Here is a 24432-nt window from a genome sequence, read left to right as displayed (position 1 = left end):
TACAGTAAATAACAATAACAATCACTGATGAGCTACTCTGCACGGGCATCCCTAAAAAAGACTCATTGATGCACCTTAGTGGGAAAAAAAGAAATTTCCCTTTTAAAGTTTATGAAAAAGTGCAAGAGTGCTGAAAAAGTGCTGAAAAATAAAAAATAAAAAAAAGATTATGTAGTAAACAGTATTATTAAAAAGTCTGCAGCTACCCAACATCTCCCTGATTACAGTTCAGTACAAATTAATGACATAAATCACATCAATGTAGTTGTTAATGACACAAATATATTTTCTTTGACTCCAGATTCGTTTAAGATTTCTGAAAAAGTCAACTTATAAAGATAAAACATGATTTAATGTTGTTTTTTTTTATATAATGCACTGATCTGTATATACACACTGATCTGTAAATGTGTTGATTTGTAGATGTAATGCTTGTCCGGTTGGGTTTCTTTATTTGCATGTAAACTGGATTTGGCAGAAATAGACAATCAGCGTCCTGAGTCTCGTTTCCTTCCTCGTACCAGAGAGAGCAGTCAAACGCCTCCAGAATGATGTTTATCAAGATGACAGTCGTGCATATTTGAGTCGTTTCCGCTTCAAGTCAAACACAAAGAAGTGGCTCATATGAGTCAGCAGATCCTGAGGGTGCAGCGTGGCGGGTTTCACAGCAGAGAGCGATGTGGAGCTGATCACTGAACATCATCCTCTTCCTCACTGTCAAAGGCTGCTTCCTGCACGAGAGAAATAAATATAGAAAGGAGTTATTTTAAAAGGTTTTATGGGTATAATAAACAGTTTAAACATAGTATTAATTGTGTGGGTGTGTGTGTGAGACGTACGTATCCCCCCTGCTGCTCTGCCCAGGATGAGTAATGATTCTGCAGATATGTGGCTCCGAAACCGAGCAGTCGGTTCATCGGCAGCGTGTCGACCGCAGACAGACGACTGGTGACCTGCAGGAAACAGAAACATGTAAAGTGGTGGTTAAAACAAAAGAGACATTTAAAAAGAACAATAGTCACATATATAAGATTCAAGTGATGAGAAAAGATTCTGTGATTGTGCAAATGAACTTGCTGACACATCGCAGGAACAATGATTGACTGTGTGTTAATGTTTCAACAGAGTCAGAGACGAACGAAGGTGAACTCAGACCTGTGAGACTGTCGATTGCACAGAAATGGGAAACGTGCTTAAATTTATACGTTTTATGAAGACGGAGCAAATATTCGCAGGATGTAAATGTGACTGTATGTGAAGCTGTGCAGAATATAGTTGTGGTCTGAAGCAAATATTCACTTTGCTGTAATCGCATAAATTAAATGTTTATTGACCCTCTCAGTGCAAACAGTAACGTTCACACTGAGTCTGCTTGTGTGACAGTTCAGCTCCTGATTTTAAATAATAGCCACTAAATCCATTTCTTTCAGTAATTTTCCTCTGAATTCTCCTCTTTTCTCTTCTGGTTTCTGTACGTTCATTAAGTCGGGTCAAAAAGCAACATGATGAACATAAATTCCTGTCTGCTCATGTCTTCTTTGACTTTATATCTAGCTTTGCATAAAGTCTGAGCACATCTTAAATCGATTAGACAACACTGATTCATTCTCACTACTTGAAACTGACTTGTTTCATACCAAAAAAAAAAATTACACAAGAAGCATCAACAGCATCTTGACAGGCTGAAACGTATCAACTTTCCACTGTTCAACTTTCCAGTCTCGACTGATTAATCCTCCAGAAAGTTAAATCCTCCAGGAGAACGAATCGGCAGACTGTGTGTCATGTACGTGACTCAGTCGGTGAGTTTGTTTAGAAAGCAGAGCGACGTGCTGAAGGTTTAACAGACTGACATAGAATCATTTTACTTGAGGTTTGTGTGACACGGCAACGTTGTTCTTACCTCACAGGTCACGGCGATCTGGGTCTTGGGGGACGTTTGTGGCCCCGGAGCGTCGGGGTCAGGGGTCCAGAGGCCCATCCTCCTGAGGAGCGTCGTTATTAACGTGTCAAAGAAACGGTAATCCCTAAAAAGCTCCGCGGCGATAGATGCGTTTTTCAGCTCCTGGTGGAGACAAGAGATATTTTCTGATTAGTTTTTTTTTTTTTTTTTAAATGTACACATCTCACTTTGATCTATTTTATTATCTTAAAAGGAAATAACTGACATTATTTCATAAACTACTACAGATCTTTGGTTTGTTACTTTGACATAAAAAACCTCATCTTTTGTCTTTTAGAGCAGAATTGGGAATAAATTCAATGATCTGGTGGCTGATAAATGTCATATCTCATAAGTACTCAATAATAATAATAATAATAATAATAATAATATCCAAAAGGTTGCAGTGATATTTATTGTCAGTATTTCTTACTCTCTCGTTCAGTCTGTCTCCACTCTCCCTCAGCAGCAGGCCGATCACTTTCTCCACCTCGTCTGTTGAACACAAACACAAACATGATTATCAATCAGCCTCAGAAAATACAAACAAACACATTGATGAGACGTTTACAGACTAACAAACATACTGCAGGTTTGAAGCCACAATATTCCATGAACTGCTGACTTAAAAAAGAAAGACAGAACGCGTCATCACAATTGTTGCTCCAACATTATCTCAGTTTAACAGGTTTTGTTCTACAGATGACTGAACTTTAACATAATTATATTGATGTTGTTAAAAGTTGATTAACGTCCCCTTGAAATTAACAAATAGTTTTACAAAATTAAAAATCGTAGTGCTAGAATAGAAAAAGTTAATGAGAGCAGAGTCACTGCGGTTTCAGAAAGCAGACTGAACAAACTCTGAACTGATGAACGTCAGATGAGAAACTCAGATTTCGGTTTCAGAACAGCCGATCAGATTTCAATCAACTCTGAGTGAAGTGTGATGAATGAAAAAAAGCCAACGTCAATGGAGCGCCGAGACCGCGAGTTACCATGGCAACAGGTAAATAAAAAGGCAGAGCCTCCATTTTACTACTTTGGATGTAGAGATATTAATGTGTGTGTGTGTGAACGCTGCCTGAGTCAGAGCCTGAGTCAGAGCCTGAGTCAGAGCTGGAAAAACCTCAATAAGTTTACACAATAAAGTTTTATTGAGTGTTCCATTAATTAATCATTTATCAGACTTATATTTCCTTAATGATGAAAAAGTGGAATCTGACTGCAGCTACATTACATTTTAAATATATTTGTTCAGCTTTAATCTGACAAATAAAAACACAGGAGGAAGCAACTGAAGATGAAAAATATAAAGATTTAAAACATCTGAGACGTGACTGTAGCTCACAGTCTGATCAGTAATAATGTGTCCTGCTTAATATACGTAGATTTTATATTATATTATAGGAATTATTCATTGATCCTACATGTCTAAAGCTTCATACCGATATTTTAAATGTTAACAGATTAAACATTATGTGCAATAAACATTTCAGGTCAGGAGCTGCTGTAATAAACTGACAGAGTTTCATTCAGAGGTTTGATGCTGAGGATGAATTCACACTGTGGAATATTTGAATGTGAAGACAAAGATCTCTGTTTAAAGAAATGACTGATGCAGATAAAAGCATTAACTTTGGAAAGTCCCTGAGTAACTAAACTCATATCCAACCAGGATTTAGATTCTGACAGACAGTAAAGCTCCACTAATGAAGAGCTTTGATTTGGACTGAATGAACGAGGAAATGAATGTCTAGCTGTCAGAGGGAGGAGACGCAGAGAAACTCAAGGTTTGTTGAAGAAAACCTGCCAGCGAGCAGGTTAGCTTCACAGAGTTTAAGTTCGATCTCTTTCTGGAACTGAAACCCAGAGTTTCATCTCAGAGTGAACAAACTCAAAGTTTTCACTAAACCTGCTTGTCGTCCACAACAGAGAAAGGCTGCTTGTCTAATATGATGAACTCCATCATCTTGTTAGTGATCCTTCAGCTTTGGCACCGTTTGTGGGGAATTTCTTCCCTTTCTCAAACGCTGTGGTCATCAAGGAGTCGGTGCAAAATTCCCACACGGGAATTTACACATTTACTTTCACTTTTATTTGAAAACAAAACACACACACTCGTTGCCCTCTGACATCACACCAGAGTCGTATTCAGCCAGCAGCTTCTTCTCTGAATCTGCAGCTGCGTGACTACTGTTGTCTGAGTCAGTCCGCAAATAACCAACAACACTTATCCAGCAACACAACAGATAATTATCAGTCATTGACATCAGTGAATGTCATCTTATTTGCCGACAGTGAACAAGATGAATAAATCTGTGCATCTCTACAGTCAAATGTAATGAACTACACCTGCTGATGGACATCAAGGTGAAAGAAGCGATTTACAACAAGTTCAGAGCAGAACTCACCGTCTGGAGCGTCTGACTCCACCTCTGGAGGAGTGAACGGGATTTCATCTGCGATCTCCGTCAGTCTGCTCGCTACCTGATCAAACTGATCATCTTCTTTTACGTCATCTGAAAGAAATGAAGACCACACAGATAGAAAAGTTAAAAAGGGAAGATACAAAACAATAAATACAGCCCTGACTGCAAGTAAAAGCCCGTATTTTGACAGGCTTCTCCACACAGATAAGAAAAATGCCTCCTGTGACGAATCTGTTACCGGTCAAAGATTAAACCGCCCTGACGAGACCTGACGAGACCTGACTCACAGCTCACGAGGTGATTCTCAATGAACAAGAACCTGTACCTGCACGTCTGTGTCTATATTTATGCCTTTTGACCCAGTTTACAAAGGCTGAACATGTATTTACCCCTGGGCAAAGGTACAAAAATAGATGACTGGCAGTCAGAGGTTTTATGACTCAGCGGGAATCATCACTTGAATCATATTCTGTTGAAGTGAAAAAGAAACGAGGGGAAGAAACTCAGTTCCACAATTTATTTTAACCTTTTCATTTCAGTTCATACCAGTAAACATACAGTGTTATAAACTTTGAGGGATATTTACTCTGTAAATATCAAATGACCATCAAAACTCTGACAGTTTTGGAACCAAACGTGTGTATCCATCTTACAAAAAGGCTTCATGTGGGGAAATGTTAGTTTAATTAATTAGTTAAATGTTGTCAGCTCACCCAAAAAAAAAAAAAAAAAAAAAAAAAAAAAATCAGTGATGTAAATCAGTGGCGGAGATTTTTGGCAAAACTTTTAAAAGTCCTTTGACTAAATTTAAAAAAAAGAAAAGATAAAAAAAGATTAAAAAACAAAAAACAGCCCAATTATCAAGTTTCACTGTCTGCCTCAATCACCTGGACCTGCTATGAACTATTAAACGTCAAATAATGATGTTGTTTGATGCCTGATATGATCTATTCAAAGTGTTAATATCTGACCTTCATGTATGAAATATGTTACAGTTTATAAAATATCTAAAATGTCTCTTAATGAGGAAGATTAGTCTTTCTATTCATCTTGTTCTCTTGTGTATTGATGAATTCACTGACAGACCTGGCTGTCTCCTAATCACTGCAGACACAGTTGGTTCATTTATTAAACATGATGTAACCCGTAGCAACAAGGTCAACCTCGACATTTCATTTAGCTCACGAGGTTCCAGTTCAGTTAAAGTTGCTCTCAGCAGCTTTGTGAATTTTTCTTAAGTGGAAACTTTTAGTTGGAAACTTTCAGTGCCACTGAGGATGACTCCTAGTAGAAAGATAAGAAACTGATGTTTCATACAACATGTGGAGATCTGCGTATACTGGGGTTATACTGGGGTTATACTGGGGTTATCTAAGATCCTGATACTCACCTTCCGGAAAATCAACACATCTGACCAATACATCATCTGGACTCTCAGGTGTTTTCTGTGGTTTCTGTGGTTCCTCATCTGTTGTCTGAGGTTTGATGCATCTGAAAATCTTTGGCAGACGTTTCCATATCTTCTTCCCTCCCTTCTTCTTCTCTTCCTTCTCCTCCTCCTCCTCCTTCTTCTCCGATGCTTCATTTTCAGCCTTGGCCGGCGTCTGAGGTGAAGACGTTCCATTTGAATCTAAGCCACCGTTTTGTGCGACCAGTTTGGGTGATTCAGTGCTGGTTTTCCTTCGTCTCCTCTGTGCGTACGCCATCATGACTCTGTACTCCACCGAGTCGTCCATGCTGTCTGCGTCTGATGTAGATTTACAGTCTGTATGGCTGGTCGGGTCCTGGTTGGAGATGGGGTCCTGGATCTCAATGTGCCCGTTTGCCATCTTTGTTTACTGTAAGACAATAAAAATCATGTGGATAAGAATTAAAACATGTTGTAAAAAGACTTGACAGCTACAGTCTGATGTTTTTTGGGTCTAATTTCACGCTGCCTTCTAACTAAAGCTGAAACTAGTAGTCATCAATAACTCATTACAACTATTTTTTATAATTACTCATATGATTGTTTGAGTAGACTGTTAGTTGCAGCCCTAAATGAAGGATCAAAATACACTACGGCAGTTATTGCTCAGTTACAGTTATCGACTACTTGACTGATTATTTCAATAGATTCATTTTATTTTGCTTATGTGTACTTTCTGCACACACTAATAATGGTGTAGTTATTCATTTTCATATTCTAACTTAGTATTTCAATGTGCTTTCAATGTAAGTGATGGAGGCCAAAAATCCACAGTGTGTCCACACAGTCATTTAAAGGTTGATGTGAAGCTTATATGACGCTTCAGCAGTCTGAGTTAGTCGTATCAAGTGGTTATCTGACACATTTACAGTCTTTTTAGCATCAAATTCCCTCTTTGTGTTTCCCTGTTGAGCTGCAGTGGAAGTATAGTAACAAAAAGTGGGACTTTGGCACTAAAAAGACTGTAACGTTGAAAGATATCTACTTGATTTGATTCATTTGGGCGCTGAAGCTTCATATTAGCTTCAGATAAACTTTTAAATACATTTTTGCACAGAAGGAGGACTGTGGATTTTGACCCCCATCACTTACATTATAAATGCGTTATGAAGGGATCTTCTGATGGTCAGTATGAACAAGAGGAATGATTAGAGCAAGAAAAACATGTTTAAAATGTTCGTTTGACTGTTGTTTTAACAAAGAGTTGAAAAATTGTGAACCTGTCCTTTAAATTTAACTCAATTTTAGTTATTTTTCTGCCACTTTTTCAGATTTTTTGTCGCCATCTGGTGGAGTCAAACTGAAATCAATATGAGTCATGTCGAGGCATGTCGTTCCTGTCACAAGCTGTAAACCACAAAACAACCTGTTGTCTGATTAAACACATGACAAAACATAGTAAACAGCTTTAAGGATAAGTTAATTAGCTGTTAAGTGATATGTTTACTATAAAACGCCGACTGAGAAAGTTGTTTAAAAAGTGTTACCGTCGTTGAAGAGTTAGAAAAGTTTGTATTACGACTGTTAAACTGTGGTTAGCGTTAAAAGTACACTTTTAAATGACCTGAATTAGTGTGTCTAACCACACGTATTTCACCATAACTGTGTTAGGAGTAGTTAAATGCCACTTGTTAGCTTCTTCGTCGACACAACGTCTTAAAAAGTACAAAATAGAAACGGAAATGTACTTTTTTTTTTTTTTTAGCAGTTAGTTGTCTAGTTAAACGTTAGCCGGTAGAGACATGACAGTTAATTAGTTTGAGTCATTGAATCATCAACTTTTTCCAGATGTAGCGACTGTCAAAATCCACCAAAACGCACTTTATCCTAATTTTAAATACCTTTCTGCATATATAAAATATTTAAAAACGTAAAAATAGAAGAACTTACGGTCCAGATGGTCAAAAAAAGACAGGAATATGAAGAGAAATACACTCTGTACTGTTTTCCTCGACGGTTGCCGAAGAACTAACCGCCACTCAGCTGATCTGTTTTTAAGTATCATCATATGCGTGCTTACGTCACAAAACGTACTGACGCAGCTACTACATCGTTGCAATAAAAGGGGCTAATTTTTGTCTCGTCCATGATCATTTTAATCGAAACGAAAGCAATAAATGATCATGTTGAGCCAAAATGTGACCGCAGTAAGAGTACATAGTAAAATTCACTTACACAATGTTGAAATATAGATTTTTCTATCTATTTTCTTTCTTTTTTTTTTTTTTTAACAAACACAAAGTGAAACCAACCCAAACAAGTGACACAGCAAAAAAAGAAGAGAAGGGATTTCAACTTGATTTATTCTAAAATGATAAGATTTACTCAAATGATGTTACAATTGTACAATCTGGCATGCTTTGTCATTATGCCTCTCAAATGTATATACAGTACATGTTTTATTTTCTTCCCATAAACATTTAAAAATATCCACTAAACTAAACACAGTTTTTTTATTCAAGCAGAATCATCAAGAATCTCTTAATGTTGGTAAAAGACTGAAAGCTGCTTTTGTTTTGAATGACATTTTCACTGTTAAAATAACCTTGTTTAACATCAAAATACTTTATTTATGGTATCCAGTACTAGAGAGAAAAAAATGGGGGATCAGTGACAATCAGAAAGTGAACTAAAATAAGAAAGAAGTTTACATTCATACAGATATTTCACTTAATACAGTAATGATTTTTATAACCAGGGTCTGGGTCAATCTTCACAGAAACCTGGCACATTTTTAGAAACACCAGAAGAGGGACCAAGTATGTGCACATCCAGGCAAATTATTCAGGTGCAAGACAAAAAAATAAATAAATAAAAAAATCATTTCAGAGTACAAAGAAGTGAAGTCTGCACACTGTTAATCTTATTTGTACTCTGCATATTTTAGAAACACACCTTGCACTTGTTTTGATGATGAATGGGAAGACAAAGGATTCCTACAAAAACGTTTTCTCGTAAATAAACGCCTTTCTGCACGTTCACTGACATGACGCATGCTGTTGCAAAGTCTGATTCATGAAAATACTTGCACAGTCATGTTAAACCTCACTGTCGCCATAAGAGGAGCCTCAGATTCAAGTTTGACACATTTTTGCCTGGTTTTCTGAATATTTAAGCTCTTTTTTTTAACCGTCTATTATGTTGTATGTATGTTGTCTCTGAAACTGTTAATATTCTTGTGAAGGCCCCCACAAGGTCGCAAGAGGGGTAAAAGGAAAGGATGATGATTTTGGTGTTTTTCTGTTGAATTATTAAATAATTTTATCTCATCAGGCATTTAAATGTTATCAATGTAAAACAAGACAACCTGTGTCAAAGGATGACAAGAAGATTTTGGTTCTTTTTGAGCAAAGACAAACAAAAATAGCTGGGAACACTGGTTTAGACAAACCTGTAAACTTGTAAATTAAAGTAAATTAATCTCAGTTTAAATTACTTCAGATACTCCAATGCTTCTCTGCACACAGACTCATTTAAAATTAACTTTCCAACTCCGGTTTTAGACATATTTTATTAAAATTAGACCATTTTGAATGTTTCCAGATGCACCAATTCTGCCTGTTTCAACAGTTTATAATGTGATTTGAAACTTGAAGCCTTGTTTGGCAGATACAAACTCAAAAAAACTACAAATATCTTGAGACTTAAAGTTCATTTTTGACCTTTAAAAACAGAAGTTGGCCAAAAAAATTCCCACCATAAACGTCCATTTAGTAGCTGTTCTGACGCTTTCATTCATATCACAAACATCCCCTACAATCTTGTCATGAAAGACGTGTAGATGTTCACATTTCTAGTTTTCTCGTACGTTGGCTTAAAACCGAAAGTTAACTTGTAACTTGTGACATGTGATTGCTTGACCAACAACTATGCAGGTATGTTTTCCTCTGTAGTCAAGACTTCCTGGAAAACCCCTGTCGTGACTCAGCTGGGTGTGCACTTCAAACCTTATTTGACTTCAAACCGTATTTGACTTTACGGCTACTTGTAAATTTTGTTGGACTCGTGTCACATTTGAGGTTGTCCTTTCATGGCGATCTGGGCGATTGTTTATGTCATGGTCAGTGAATTGTTAGAATAGCAAAAATGTTTCAGTACGCCGTACAATGAAACCGCACCCTTTATCATAATCTGATGTCTTACGATCAAGTTCTTATAAATTCAGTATGGAGTTTACAACCGAAAAACCACAACGAAAACTGAAATATTATGCAAGTTCCTGTAGCACATCTGGAAAGTGTGAATGTCAAATAGATAAAAGTTGTTTCTAATGCCAGTGAACTGTTACCAAATACTGGTATCCCCTACAGTGAGGACTTCTACAGTTAAATCATAGTAATGACTAATAATGATTAACAGAAGTGAGCTGTTGAGACTGAAGACAAAAACATATTAAAAGTTACCAGACAATAAGAAACCAAACGGCTTTTAAAGCAGCTGATGTACAATTTCAAGGCATCTTGAAATTGTACATCATGTTTGCTGTTTTGTGAAGGTTTTAGTTATATACCCTGCTGTACATTGTACCTGGATTATTTATATAACAAGGCATTCATTTTGAAAATGATTAAAAGATCAATATTACACATTCATGTAACTTCTCTTATTAGTAGCAGAAATGGTGCTTAAGTCCAGCAGCGAAGAACAGTGAGTGGTAAAAGATTTTATCACTTGGGTAAAAAAAAAAAGTTTAAATATAATTTTCATAGTTTTGATCAAGTCCAACAAACCATGTATCATCTTAACTCCACCCGTCTGGACTCCAGATGGAGTAAAACAAACACTTATTGGGAAATAACTTCTCACATCTGATATGAATCTGCATCAACTAAATTTCTACTTTAATTTTTCCACACTTTAATTATTTGATCTTATCTTTCTAGTATTCTTACTATAATTGTCAGTTTTTGGTTTTATGAGTTATTTTTTGGTTTCATTTCAATAAGCTGCCACGACTGAAAGTTAATTCTTAAGCTTTGAAACAACAGCTGACAAAACATCACCATTAAAAAAGGCCCATTTAGTAGCTGTTCTGGAGCTTTCGATTGTATTACATAAGCCTCCTCAGTAGCTGGAAATCAGAAAAAAGAAGATATTTTGATACAGTTGAAAGCTCCAGAACAAAAGAGCTAGTTTGTGGGCCTTGTTATAAGATTTCTTTTAATTTCTTTTAACTCAAAACTGAAAGTAGTTCTTGTTACAACTTTCACGCTGGCTGTGAAACACTTGATTTGTTGATAAAAGGCAGAACTGTGCAATTTAGGAAATGTTTTGTAACTTTATATTTGTTAAAATTTACAGGGAATCAGGTTTCCAGTTCGAACAAATGATTGTTTTGTCTAGCGGCTGAAGAAACAGGAAACTCTATTAACAGTGCTGAGGGGGATTTCCCAAACAAACGTTCAAATAGAAAATAATATCAGAGGCTGAAAAACTACAGCGTCACTACATTCTCCTTTTAACAGATGATGCATATAAAGCAGGTTTCAAGTAATCCCATCGTCATCATCACCATCATCATCAGCAGCAGAAAAAATAAGAAATACAAAAGCAGAACAACACATATCCAACCAAAGAGGAAACTCAGGTATCAATCATTTAAAACTATAATAATTTAATAGTTTAAAACAACAATAATGCCATTTTCTATGCCATTACCAGAAAATAATCAGTCCCATGGAGGTAAGAAGAATGCCATGCATAACCGACGCTGATGAGAGACACAATTTAATACAAAGTCATGTTTCTACTCAATAGAAAGAGTGATAAGCGTGTGTGGGTCATTCAGAACGGGCCTAGCTTATTACCACAGTTCATAGAAAATGTCATCACCATTCACAGAAACTTCAGTTTAAGGATTTCAATTTACACACATTTTTTTTTTTTAAATCTATTTTTATAATCTCCAGACACTCAGGGGAAAGTCTCAGTGTCGGATGTCTACACTGGTAGCCATCGTAGAAGTCCTGCGTTGTGAATATTTATGGAAAACAAACACTTAAAATGCTTAAAATGTGGATTTAGTCAAAGAAGGAGAGAAAGTTTTGCATTAAAATGTAAAAATAAGCAGTTAAAACACATTTTATATGACAGAAGCCATTGATTTAACTCTTGAAATGGTTTTAAGTACTCGTCCTAAAGCAAAATCAGTTCAATGAATCGTCAAACAAAACATTTCTTATATTAAATTGTCACCATGGTCACAGAAAATACTTTGTTTTTGATTGGCTGTATATCGGAGCATCAGAGAAACACTGTTCAGGTGTTAAACCAAACTGTGTGACCCGATCAATAGCTGCAATAGCTGTTGCCAAAAATGGTGCCTCCATAGTATTTAGTCACAAATTTTAATAGCTACTAACCAAAACGTGTCACCTAATATACTGTATATGTATTATCTGTGGAGCAGGAACACCTCAACTGTCAATATTTGGTCGGTTTTTTTCATATAGTTGATCAGTGTCCTGTCAAGTTAGATGAGCAGATTTGTCCTGCTCTAATATCTGTTTGTTAAAGGGGACATGACATGCTATTTTTATACTGTTGTAATGTCGGATGTCTATGTTAAACATGGTCAAAGATGGTCCCTTCAGGTCAAAAGTCAGGCTTCAGTCTGGTCTGAACGCTTATTGGAATCAAAGGTCTAAGGACAGAGGATGTTGCTGTACAGATTGTTGATATTGGTCTATACAAATAAAAATTGACTTGACTTGACATCAGATTGTTCACACGTGGCCGTCTGTTCAGTAGCCTTTGTCGCTAAGGTCGTTCACGTCGTCCACTCGCATTTTTCGGATCTGATTCGGGCTCCAACATGTACGGATGTATTTGAGAAGTTGACATTTCGAGTAAAGAACAAGAAACCGAAGGAAAATCCCGCTGCTATTGTTTGTTTATGTAGCCTCTGGAGCTGGCAGAAGCTGACCAATCAGAATAGAGCTGGCTCATCTGGAGGCGGGCCTTAAAGAGACAGGAGCTAAAACGGCCTGTTTCAGACAGAGGTTGAACTGAGGGGCTGCATAAAAGGCCAGTATAAGATAAATAAGGAGTTTTTAACTGTAAATCATGCAAAGATTTTAAAGTAGAGTCCCAGAATAAAAATATAGACCTGGAAATGTGCAGGATACGTCCTATTTGAATGTATAGCTGGACCAGAACCCAGTTAGCTTAGCGTGAATCTGTCCAAAGTTAACAAAATTGGCCTACCAGCACCTCTAACGCTCACTAATTATCACGTTAAATCTTGTTTGTTTAATCTACACAAAAGAAGGGGTTAAGTGTAAGATTATGTCTTGAAAATAGAAAAAATGTGGACAAAAAAAGCAGCCTCACTGTTTGACAGCTGTACTTTTAAATGAAACTTGCTTAGAAATTGAAGGAACTGGTAAATCCCTGAAATCCTGTAAATATGGTGAGCAATGACTCATAAATGTGGCTTTGAGCAATACTGTAAGTTCGTAACTTCGTAGGAATTTCAGAGGGAATGTGTGACAGGCAACAGGAAGGACCTCTATGATGGCTACAGCTAAGCCTTTAAAATGTTCAACGTCTCCCACATCCAGCTGGGAAAGCAGCTCCTATCAATTTAGTTTACAACGGGTTATATCAAAACAAACCTCGCAGGGCTTTCAAATTAAAAAAAAAAAAAAAAAAAAAGTTCAATCCATCGACATACATGCACACAAAAGAAAAAAAATAAAATAACAAGACAATCATATACCCAACCAGCACTGAAGTAAAATTGCACATTCAATACTCCTCGGTGCTAAATGGTCGACTATGTTAAAAACATTAATGTAATGTAAACGATTAATAGAGAAATGCAAAAAGACGTCATCTATTCATATTGCATTGAATATGGCTCAGATTTTTTTTTTCTTCTTGGATAAATGCTGCAAACACACACACACACACACACACACACACTCGGGCATGTGTTATCGAGGTACACACACACACACACACACTACTGTAGTTATGTACATGCTGCACAGAGGGCAGAATAAAGAGTTTCTTCCCTGCTTCAGTCTCTTTTTGTTGCAGTTGTACTCGCTTCTCTTTTCAAGATTTGATATGGAATGAGGAATATTATCACACACACACACACACACTAACACACACACACAAGTTGCATGTGAAAAGCTTTGTCGGGTCAGGAGTACCAGATACACACAATCCCACTGCGAAAAGTTAAAATATTTGTTTGGCAGATGTTTGAAATGAGCTGATTATGCTTTAAATGTCTCTTTTTTTTAAATTTAAACACACACTGGTTCTCCTATAATCAACCAGCTGCACTTGCTAAATGTTCGCGAACACCTGCGGAAGGATTCGTGGTTGAACTAATGTGTTGGTTTTTCCTCCGATACTGGTCCCTTCTCTAAATTCAGATCTGGTCTGGTCTCTGTCATCCACCCCTGATATGATGGATTCAGCCTTGTTTTGTTTGTTTACACGTTTATGACAAGAACTAGTTTGGATGCAACATTTTGATTTAATTGTAAGTAAAGTTTTTTAGCTGAAAGTTTTGGTCTGATGCTCTGAATTAGATTGTTTTCATTATTGCTGCCAATTGTTTGGTCTATAAAATGTCCCTCACATTTTCCCAAATGTCTTTCTTTTTCTTACCAACAGTCCAAAACCAAAAGATATTTAATTTAATGTCATAAATGACCAAGAAAACCAGCAAATATTCACATTTAAGAAGCTGAAACCAGTGATTTTTTTGGCATTTTTACACAAAAACAAAAAAAGACTTAAAAGATTAATCTATTATCCAAATAGTTTACAGTTTTCTGTTGATTAATCCACTAATTGTTTCAGTTCTACAAGAGATAAAATAATTTATCGACCTTTAGAAGAACCTTTAAGAAGAGGATTATAAAAAAGAAGGTAGAGATTTCAAAATAAGACCACCTGGCACCCAAAATCTGGTTATTAGAAAATAACCTTACTGCATAAAGCATATTTCTGCAGTCCTGGCTGCATTACATTGGCTGTAATTTTATATTTCTGAACTTTAAACACTATATTTTACACTAAGACCTCTCAGCCCTGGAAGCCAAATACTGGATCTTTACAGTTTTAGCTCCAACATCACCAGCGGTTCCCAACCTGTTTGGCTTAAAACAAACCAATGTCTTAACAAGCATTTCAACCAGAGAGTGAATGTTTTTCTTCTGATATTGTTGCATTTGAAGGAATTTTTAGAGGCTCGAAAATGTGAATCAGTAATTCGCAAAAAAAAGCAAAAATTTGAGAAAAGCCGGGAATTTTGTGTCATTTCTGTCTCATACCTTTAATCATCTTTGGACCCTCCAGGTTAGGAACCACTGGACTAAAACCCCCTCCCAGTTTCAGCTCAGTGCCACATTTAAAAAAGCTTTTAAATACCTCTGTACAGTCTGGCATTTCTATAACTTATTACTCTGATGGTTTTATGCTGTTTATATAAGATTTTCATTTAATTCTCTTTAAGGGCGATTGTTCCCTGTAATCGTTTTGTTGTAGTTTTTGGTATTTTTACATGTGAAACACTTTGCAAGTGTGGTTTTGAAAGGTGCTTTTACTTCTTTCATTCCTTCCTTACTTACTTTAACTAATGTGTAACAATTAAAAGTAGTTATCACAGCCCTTCAATGACTCAGTAATGGAGACGCAGAATGAAACAACATGATTGAAGTCTTAACATAATTTAGTGTTAAAACAAAAAAAAAATAAATATATATAATCAGTTTTGGAGATTAATGAAAATGTTTTAACCAACTAATGTGATAAACACTACGATCATTACATAAACTGTGGACTGGATGTGACACTACATCAGCGTAATGTCTTTGGCACACAGGTTTTATGGGGTAAACATATAAACCTTTAATATGTCCATCAGTTCTGAAATGAGACTTTATGTTATTTCGACGATTTTCACACTTTTCGACCACCGTAGAAGTCTTACCCCCTGTTTTTTTTTTTTTTTTTTTAAAAATATGATCCAAATAAATCCTTTACAAGATGAGAGACGACGTGTTTTTTTCCGGCTGGTCAAAGTGCACTTGCATCCTGAACCGTTAAGAGTCCCACTGTACAATCGATCACTCAATCCATCAATCAGTACAACCAATAAATAGAATATGAATAAATAAATACAAATAAATAGTTGACCATTAAAACATTTTCTCCACTGCGGTGCTGTTGTGAGCTGAAGCAGTTCACTTCTGTGGTTTTGTCTGATTTTTCCCTCCTTCTGTAGAGACGCTGGAGCCAAATCCAGACTCTGTTTGTTTGTTTGTTTGTTTGTTTTTTTATACACTTTTCTCTCTCTCTCTCTCTCAGAGTCTTCTCCGCTACGAGTGTGTGCGGAGTCCAGAGAGACAGAGTGAGTGAGAGAGTGTGTGAGTGTGTGTGCGCCTCAGACAGCGGTCTCCAAGTCTTCGTGGGTGGCAGAAGATTTGTGTTGTTGGGTGCTCAGGTAGGTGGCCAGCTCCGAGTCTCCGACCGCTTGTTCCGCTGGTGTCTTCCCCTGGTGGACACACACACACACACACACAAAAATACACGTTAATGCCTTTCTTCAGTGTGCTGTGAGTTGAAATGAAGGGTCATGACTGAGGTGGATAAAATATAGAAACAGACCTCAATATAATGCAGTCCACATCATCACCACAAATTACAGCCTTGAAAATGCCCACAGAGGTTAAAGGGGACGTATCATATGCACATTTTTAGGTCTATATTTATATTCTGGAGCTCTACTGGAATATCTTTGCATGATTTACAGTTCACAAAACTCCTTTATTTATCTTATACTGGCCCTTTATGCAGCTCCTCAGTTCAGCCTCTGTCTGAAACAGGCCGTTTTAGCTCCTGTCTCTTTAAGGCCCCCCTCTGTTCTGATTGGTTAGCTTCTGCCGGCTCTGGAGGCTACGTAAACAAACCGTAGTAGTAGGATTTAACTTATTTTTCTTGTTCTTTACTTGAAATATAAACTTCTTGAATCCATCTGTACGTCTTTGAGCCTGAATCTAAAATATGGACGATGTGAACAACCTCAGCAACTTGACTAGATCTGACTTTTGACTTGCAGGGAGCATTTTTACATATGTTCACCTCAAGTTTTGGACCTTTGACCATGTTTAACATAAACATCTGACGATATAACAGTATAAAAATGACAGAAAATCACAAAAAATGATGTGCATGATATGTCCCCTTTAATCAATGTCTCTCTGACAAAGTATCAACAAAAACTGAACATTATAAGCTTCACAAATACAGGATTACTTGCAAGGCTGTTGTATCGATTGCATTAGAGGTTCATTGCACTTACAGGTGCATATATTAAACTGGTAATTAAGCATATTTTACAATCAAAGTCCTTCAGCATCTTCAGTCCAATGTAATATTATTTTTTTATTGTTTTGCCTGCATACGGCTGAAAAGGTCAAACCTTCAGTAACACGTGTGGTATATAAACACCTTTATTGTGTTTCAGCTTGTAAACATTGTCACGCTTATCCATCTGTGAAGGATACAAGCCAAAACAAATAAACTTGTTCTTCTACTGTAGAAGTGCGGATGGAAGTTTAACCTTTTTCTCCTTCTACATGAACCTTGGACCGAGATAAAGTTGTGCCAGAAGTCATAATCTGTATACTACAGCGGCCAACACACAATACTACTGTATTACAATTAGAAAAGCAATTTAAAAGTTTGATAGCTGAACAGATCTGTATTAAAATACAGCCTTTCCTTCCTGGTTTCCTATAACATTAAATATCCTGTCCTTAAGTGTTTTGTATAATATCTGTGGAGGGAGGAGTGACACTGTGGACTACAGTACCTGCACTTCCTGTGTAGCCATATTGTTTTGTTTTAACTCCATGTCTGTATTTTTACTTTAAATGGCTAAAAGGTTTGAATTTGTGCGGCCTCCTCTCATCCCCAGCATTACAATATAATGGAATTTCAACAAAGTTTTCTTTATTAAGATTTATTTTTGAGCACTTTAACTTTTACTGGACAGTTGATAGTGAAGTGAAGAGGCAGAGAAACAAGGGGAGAGAGAGAGAGAGAGAGAGGCACGACATGTAACAAACATCGCCAGCTGGAGTCAAACCAAGGACGTTGCGGTCATGTGACTTGTGATGTAACCTTTTGGCTGCTCCTGAATGTAGTTTTCAATCAACAACAGCACTTTGGTGCACAAGAGGACTGTGACTGAAATTTGTTATAGAAATGCTAAGTAAGTGACTTTTTTAACCCAAAGCAGCTCATGATTTGTCACGTTTAGGGGATTTAAGATGCATATCGTGTATGAAAATTGCATATTGATTGTGATCAAATTCATGTAAAAAGATCATTGACTGTAAATAAATATGGACGACGTGTCTCAACTTCCTATCGCGATTGAAAAGTGAAGCCATAATATCTCCTTTCTGGGAGCTGCCATTATAAACATTCACAAAAATTGTTTGTGGTTTAAATGCAGCCAGTTTCTCTCTACTCTTTATTTCCTGTCACTCTCTGCTACTAGCAAATACATGCAAAAAAAGCCCCCAAAGTAATAATCTTGAAGATGTTAATATAAATAAATGTCTGTTAAGTCTGTTTATCTATCGCTGAACGAGGTAACAGAACTGTGATCGAGCTGACAGCCCACTGATAAAAGCTCTTGCATTTGCAGTTATTACGAAATGAGTGTAAATAGCGACATTCCCGGGAAAAATCACAAGCGGTGCACAGTTAGTGACGCGTTTTCCATCATTCAGCAGTGGTTGGTCTGCCAGGGAGGCGGAGCTAACGCAACACACCTGCAATTACCGTTTGATGCTTCCAAACAGAACAAAAAGAGAGATCTTCGAGGTTGTTAGTTTAAAAAAAAGCATGTTTCTGTTTATCTATTTGATGCAATCTGTGGTTTCTGCTCTCACAACAATTCAAGTATCTTTAAGTGCAAGGGAATTTTTATATCTAATATCAAACCATCATAAAATTCCTGAACCCATGTGCAGATCAGGTTGATTCCTCCCTTGTTTACACAGTTAATACTCTAAAACGGACCTGCTTGACGAGCTGAAGAATGTTTCTGTTGAACAAAGTGAAAGGAGGAGAATCACGGTGTGCAGTGACTCATGATAATCTGGACTTACGGTAAACATGTGTCTGTGAATGTTTACCTGGAAGTTGGTTTTCTCGAGCGACGCCCCGGCCTCCACCAACAATCGACACACGTCATGTTGCTTCTCTGAGGCGGCTTTGTGCAAGGCGGTGTCCCCCCTACGTACACACAAACACACACACACAAATACGTAAAAACATGCCCCTGCCTTGGCATAAATTGGTTTTAGATTACTGGTACATTAACCACATTAACAGAAAGGAAGCTGCCATTAAAACAGAAACCAGACAGCTGTCATACTTCTCTCTGTCTGCCAAATCCAGAAGCACTTTGGAGCCTGAAGAGATAAAAAAAACAGCATAAGACAGAAGAATTATCTGTTGAAGTCTGGAGGACAATGTAAAATAAAGCTGTTGGAGGCGTTTGTTGACAGTAATAAATGTGATTTATTGATGTTAAAATGCAGCATACCACTCCTTTCAGATAATCACATGCATATATCTACACGCTCACCTTGTTGCAGTATGTAGCTGACCATCTCCGCGTGTCCGTTGTGAGCGGCTTTATGCAACGCTGAACAACCTCCAGAGTCTCTAACCAACAAGCTGACGCCGCGACGGACGCACTCCGACATCTGGAGATTGACAGAAAAGAAAAAACAAACAAATGTTTAAAGTGAACTGAAGTTACATCCACTAAAAAGTTTTTAAAGTACAGAAGAGGCTTTTATTTGTAGCTTCAGGGTCAATAAAGGTGAAAACAGGAAGGAATGTTAAATGACTAAGTGCTTAATATTTATTATTGTGTTTGTCTTATTCCATGACACACCTTTCAGTTAAACAATGTCATCATGTATTGTTGCAGGATTCATTTTTGGTTTGTTTATTCTCTTTGTCACTGCTGTATCAAAGTTCCCCTTTTATTCATCAAAGCCTTTTCTTCTATTTATTCCCGAAAAACCAGCGTCTTCGCTTCCCAAAAGTATTTTGAAGCGAAACCATTTTAAATTTAAGAGGTGTTTTCCCAAAAAGCACTGAAATTACAGACACTCTGAAAGGATTGTAGGTGAAGAAGAGCCTCCTACCTGCTAACTAATGTTTCAACTAAACTGCTTGTTGACTAATTATTACTACTGTCTTTTATTTATGGTGCTTACGTTGTTTGGCACATGCTTCTATACAGTAGGCCTGATACAGAAATGATGATGTGCATGAAAACCTTCACAGCTTGATTTTAGATTTACGGAAGAGAAACATCAGCTGCGGTAACTTCAACCCACCACCACGAATGATAATAACAGACGGTGAGCTGAAAGGTCAGACTGTAAATTAAGCTTGTTTTTATTCTGTGTGATTCCAGATATAAAACACTTACTGTATACTTTGTGATTTATGTATTTTTAGCATATAATACAGCGTATAGACAGTTAAATCTTACTTTTCTCTTCAGTATCTCACAAAAAAAAGAAGCTCTTAAAAGTAAAAGTGCTCAACTCTTAACTTCTAAAGATTGGTCTTTATCAGGAAATGTGGCCCTGAAATGTGAAGTTACTCTGCAGCTAAAACCTCTCAGATATTGTGTGTTCAGCAGATTTAATGAACTGACTTTGGGTGAATCATTATTGCTTCATATAAGATAGTGAAAGAGAGAAGCTGAAGAGATTTACATATTTTGTGAAGGTACGATTAAACTTGGCAGACTGTTTCGTCGAGCGTCTATAAGCCACAGACAGGTTAAACTGGTTATAATTACACATTCCTCGACAGTCTGTACTTTACCATAGAGAGATCCCCACAACTCGCAGCTGTCAGCAAAGCTGTGAAAACACAAAAAACATATGTTCATCATGTGAGGTCACGTTACAGTGTGTCAGTTTCCACTTGACACACTTGTGTCTGTATGTAAACACAACATCTTCCTCTTCCCTTGGAGATATCTGCTACTCTGATGATACACCGTCTGCGGTAAAGATGTTTAATTCTTTGCAAAGTTGAGGCATTTTTACTCAAACTGGTTCAGCAAGTAACGAAACAAACCTCCCCTAAAGATGTTGACTGTGTTTGTTTATTTATTCTGATGGACAATGAGAATATTCAACGTGACTCTTGTTTTGTTTTCAAAACAATTGAGGATATAAATAAAGGAGGATATGTTTTCATGTAACTTCCCCTGGACTTTTTCCGAGGTCGGTCTTAGTTTGCAACTTTCTGTTTCACTTTCTCACAAACATTAACATCTGCTCGTGGTTTGTACAGTCAGGTTAACGTTAAAGGTTACATCCTTGTAGCGGAATTTTTTTTGTTTATTATCTCTGGAGCCATCAAACTGCCCTCAATAGCACATCTAAAAACATTGAATAACAAGAATGATTAACTAGAATTACCTGTGTCTACTTTGTCTTGTGTGTAAGTAGCATTTATACTGTAGAGTCTATGATTGAATACAAGTGACTGATGGGGAAGGGTGTAGTTGAAAAGGTTCAGATAAGTAAATATACTGTAAACTGTGTTACTTCCTTGTTTTTTCTGATGATGAGTCATTTTTTTGTATCTGGCTGTTACATAAGTGCTGTATCAGCAGATTTTAGACAGAAAAACTGATGCAACCTATAGTACAACCCTTTACTGATGAATTTAAGACAACTTTATCCAACCAAACAATAAAACACACATGTCATGACTGTTTCTGACTAAATATGAAGTTTTAAGTTATAACAAAGCAGAATAAGAAAAAGTACAGAAGGGATTTTTTAAAAGACATTAAATCCATTTAAATTTGATGACATAGATACAAAAAGTTGTACACTTTATTCTGCTAATCTAGAAGTGTGGACTGTGTATTATACAGTTATTATACACGTGTCTGTTGGAGGTCAGTGTACAAGACAATGGGAAAAGACATGTCAGAGCATGTGAGGATGAGGAACACCATGTTCATTAAACTGGAGAGTCCCAGGAATTACAAGAGAGTTATTACTGACACAAGACCAGCTGATAACAAGGTCACAGTCAACTTCCCCGAAACAAATAAGTCTCTAGAGAACGCTATTGTTATAAACTTCACAAGCTTGATAGGGAGATTTCTGAGGAAGGACTGAAAGCTTCTGCGTTGCAACATCTGCAAGACTTTGACTTTGTACATCAAGATAACCTTTGACCTGGTGATTGACATTGAAATCAGGATATTTCTTAACACACAAAATTGCAGCTTAGGAAATTATGAAATAACATCCTTCTAGAAAGTATAAAAGGTTATAGTTTAACGTTCTAAAGTGATGACAACAACCTTAAACTACAGCTGCAAACCAGTTTTTATACATTTTTAAGCGTGTTTGTGTGTGTGTGTGTGTGTGTTATACCTTGTTCCTCAGGCGTCAAGGGAGCACTAAAAACAGAAATTACAGACAGAATCAATATATGATTGACTTATGTAGCTAAAACTTTATTTTGCAATGATTATTCTCCATCATGGATTGACATTTTAATCATCTTTTGGATTTATTGATTGATATGTAGTGTAAAATGCACATCACAAGATCTCAGAACCCACAGTGATATTTTAAATATGATTGTTTTGTCCAAAGTAACAGCCCAAAACCAAAAGATATTAAATTTACAGCAAGATAATTCATCAACTGATCGTTATACAGTATATTTAAACAACACATGTGCAATATATGTAGTATTTAGTCATAATTTATACAGAAACACATGTATATCAGTTGAGAACAGACTGATTTGTAACCTTTAATAGTGCAAACAGACCAATGTTTAAACTATACATCCATTAAATCAGTAATGTACGTGTGTAGCAAATGTGTGGGTGCACATAATCTATGTATAAATATTGATGTGTGTTTTTCAGGTATTTCAGGTATTTGCCGTGTGTTTGTGGACATACCCAGCAGTAGGTTCCACCACCAGATCGGGCATCCCCGTGGACGACACCTGGCTCACCACAGGTCCCTCGTGGTCCAGGATAAACACCTCATCCTGACAAATCTCTGTTACAAAGTGGAGGTGCTCCTACAAACACGCACACACATAAAGTACAGAGGCAGATATGTAAAGTAGAGACACGGGCGAAGTCAGTAGACATTTGACTGATAATGAAATAATTTAACATTTTGGTGAACAATGAAAACATCAGTTCAGTTGCATCTGAACTGCTATTTTACATTCAGCCACCAATAAAATCAATAATCTTTTTTACCTGAGCTTTGTCGATGCGATAGAAGCGATCAGCTGATGTGGCTGTAGAGCAGAAACATGCATGTCAACAGGATCAACTTCTAGAAATATATAAGGACTGTCTGTCTAAGTTTTACATCACTTTTACATCCATTTCTCTAGAATAATCTACCAGCTCTGTCGATACTTTCAAATCCAGGCTGAAAACACTACTACTAAACTTACTATAATTATTCCCAATTTCACCGGCTGGGAACCCAAATCACTAATTGTTTTTCTCTTTAACGTGAAGCTACTCCAACCCTGTTAAAGCTTTATGATCTCTGTTTTAAAATCAATAACCTAAACCTTGTGTTGTGATATTAACATTACTACCAGTCTATATGTGTGTACTTTTACTTGTATTATCGTGTGCCTCTTTTTTCTTCTTTCTTATTGACTTGTAAAGTGTACAGAGACTCTCTGGGTGCATTTTAAATAAACTGAATTTGAAGTTGAAGTTTTATATGAACTATGACCCTTAAGTGAGGTGGAGTGATAATGAAGAGGCGGATGTGTAAATGTGGATATTGAAGGATAATAAAAGTACAAAACAGATTTATTTTACATGTAAGGATCTAATCTATCTAAAATCTATTTTTTGTTGAGTCAGTTCTAGCAAAAGTGATAAAAATTATTCAGCCTCCTTCATGTTTTGCATTTAATTTGGGAGTTTTGGTGTATATTCTAATAAAATAAATTCTAATCTAATAAAATCTGTATTAGCGTCCACATTTATTACTTATCTTAATGAAAAGATTCTGATTACGTTCTTGTATTTAGTGCTTTGTTTCTCAACCTGTAGTACAACCCTTTACTGATGAATTTAAGACAACTTTATCCAACCAAACAATAAAACAGACATGTCAAAACATGACTGTTTCTGACTAAATATGAAGTTTTAAATTATAACAAAGCAGAACAAGAAAAAAGTAAAACAGGACATTTTTAAAAGACATCAAATCCATTTAAATTTGATGACATAGATACAAAAAGTGTTTCAGTCACTCACAATCTAAGAAGCTCCAGTTGGGAGAGAGTCTACTGGATGAACTGGTCCTGGGGATGCCTCTGCTCTCGTCCTGATGAAGACAAAGAGACACTGTGATCTTTATCACACCTTCACTGCACAATAATCTAAATACAAAAAGGTTAACACAAGAGTTATTGGAAGGAAGAGGAAGCAAAAGAGAGACACAGGCAAAGAAAGAGTAAAGGTATTTCTTTTAAAGAGTTTTTTTTTC

At 36.6% G+C, this 24432-nt stretch overlaps 2 protein-coding genes across 7 annotated transcripts in view; both read right to left on the bottom strand.

The window, feature by feature from the left end:
- Window positions 1–333: 333 nt before the first annotated feature.
- On the bottom strand, window positions 334–7834 carry LOC121890369 (apoptosis facilitator Bcl-2-like protein 14). Its single transcript, XM_042402551.1, has 7 exons — window positions 7733–7834; window positions 5765–6212; window positions 4357–4464; window positions 2376–2437; window positions 1904–2065; window positions 840–953; window positions 334–731 (listed from the first exon to the last, which is right to left on the bottom strand). The coding sequence occupies exons 2-7, from the start codon at window positions 6201–6203 to the stop codon at window positions 690–692; spliced, it is 927 nt and encodes a 308-aa protein (XP_042258485.1). The 5' UTR covers window positions 6204–6212; window positions 7733–7834; the 3' UTR covers window positions 334–689.
- Window positions 7835–14534: 6700 nt separating this feature from the next.
- Window positions 14535–24432, bottom strand: part of dgki (diacylglycerol kinase, iota) — a 73924-nt gene continuing 64026 nt past the window's right edge. For all 6 annotated transcript variants that reach the window (XM_042403372.1, XM_042403373.1, XM_042403371.1 and 3 more), the window contains 9 exons: window positions 24201–24270; window positions 23172–23212; window positions 22860–22984; window positions 22318–22343; window positions 20738–20775; window positions 19473–19593; window positions 19260–19296; window positions 19018–19117; window positions 14535–16361 (listed from right to left, as the gene is read on the bottom strand). In XM_042403372.1, the coding sequence (XP_042259306.1) occupies window positions 16251–16361; window positions 19018–19117; window positions 19260–19296; window positions 19473–19593; window positions 20738–20775; window positions 22318–22343; window positions 22860–22984; window positions 23172–23212; window positions 24201–24270 (669 nt within the window). In that variant the 3' untranslated portion in view covers window positions 14535–16250. The remainder of the gene's footprint in view (window positions 16362–19017; window positions 19118–19259; window positions 19297–19472; window positions 19594–20737; window positions 20776–22317; window positions 22344–22859; window positions 22985–23171; window positions 23213–24200; window positions 24271–24432) is intronic.

This window comes from Thunnus maccoyii, chromosome 23 (assembly GCF_910596095.1).
Source record: "Thunnus maccoyii chromosome 23, fThuMac1.1, whole genome shotgun sequence".
NCBI lineage: Eukaryota > Metazoa > Chordata > Actinopteri > Scombriformes > Scombridae > Thunnus > Thunnus maccoyii.
This window is presented reverse-complemented; position numbering and strand designations above follow the sequence as displayed.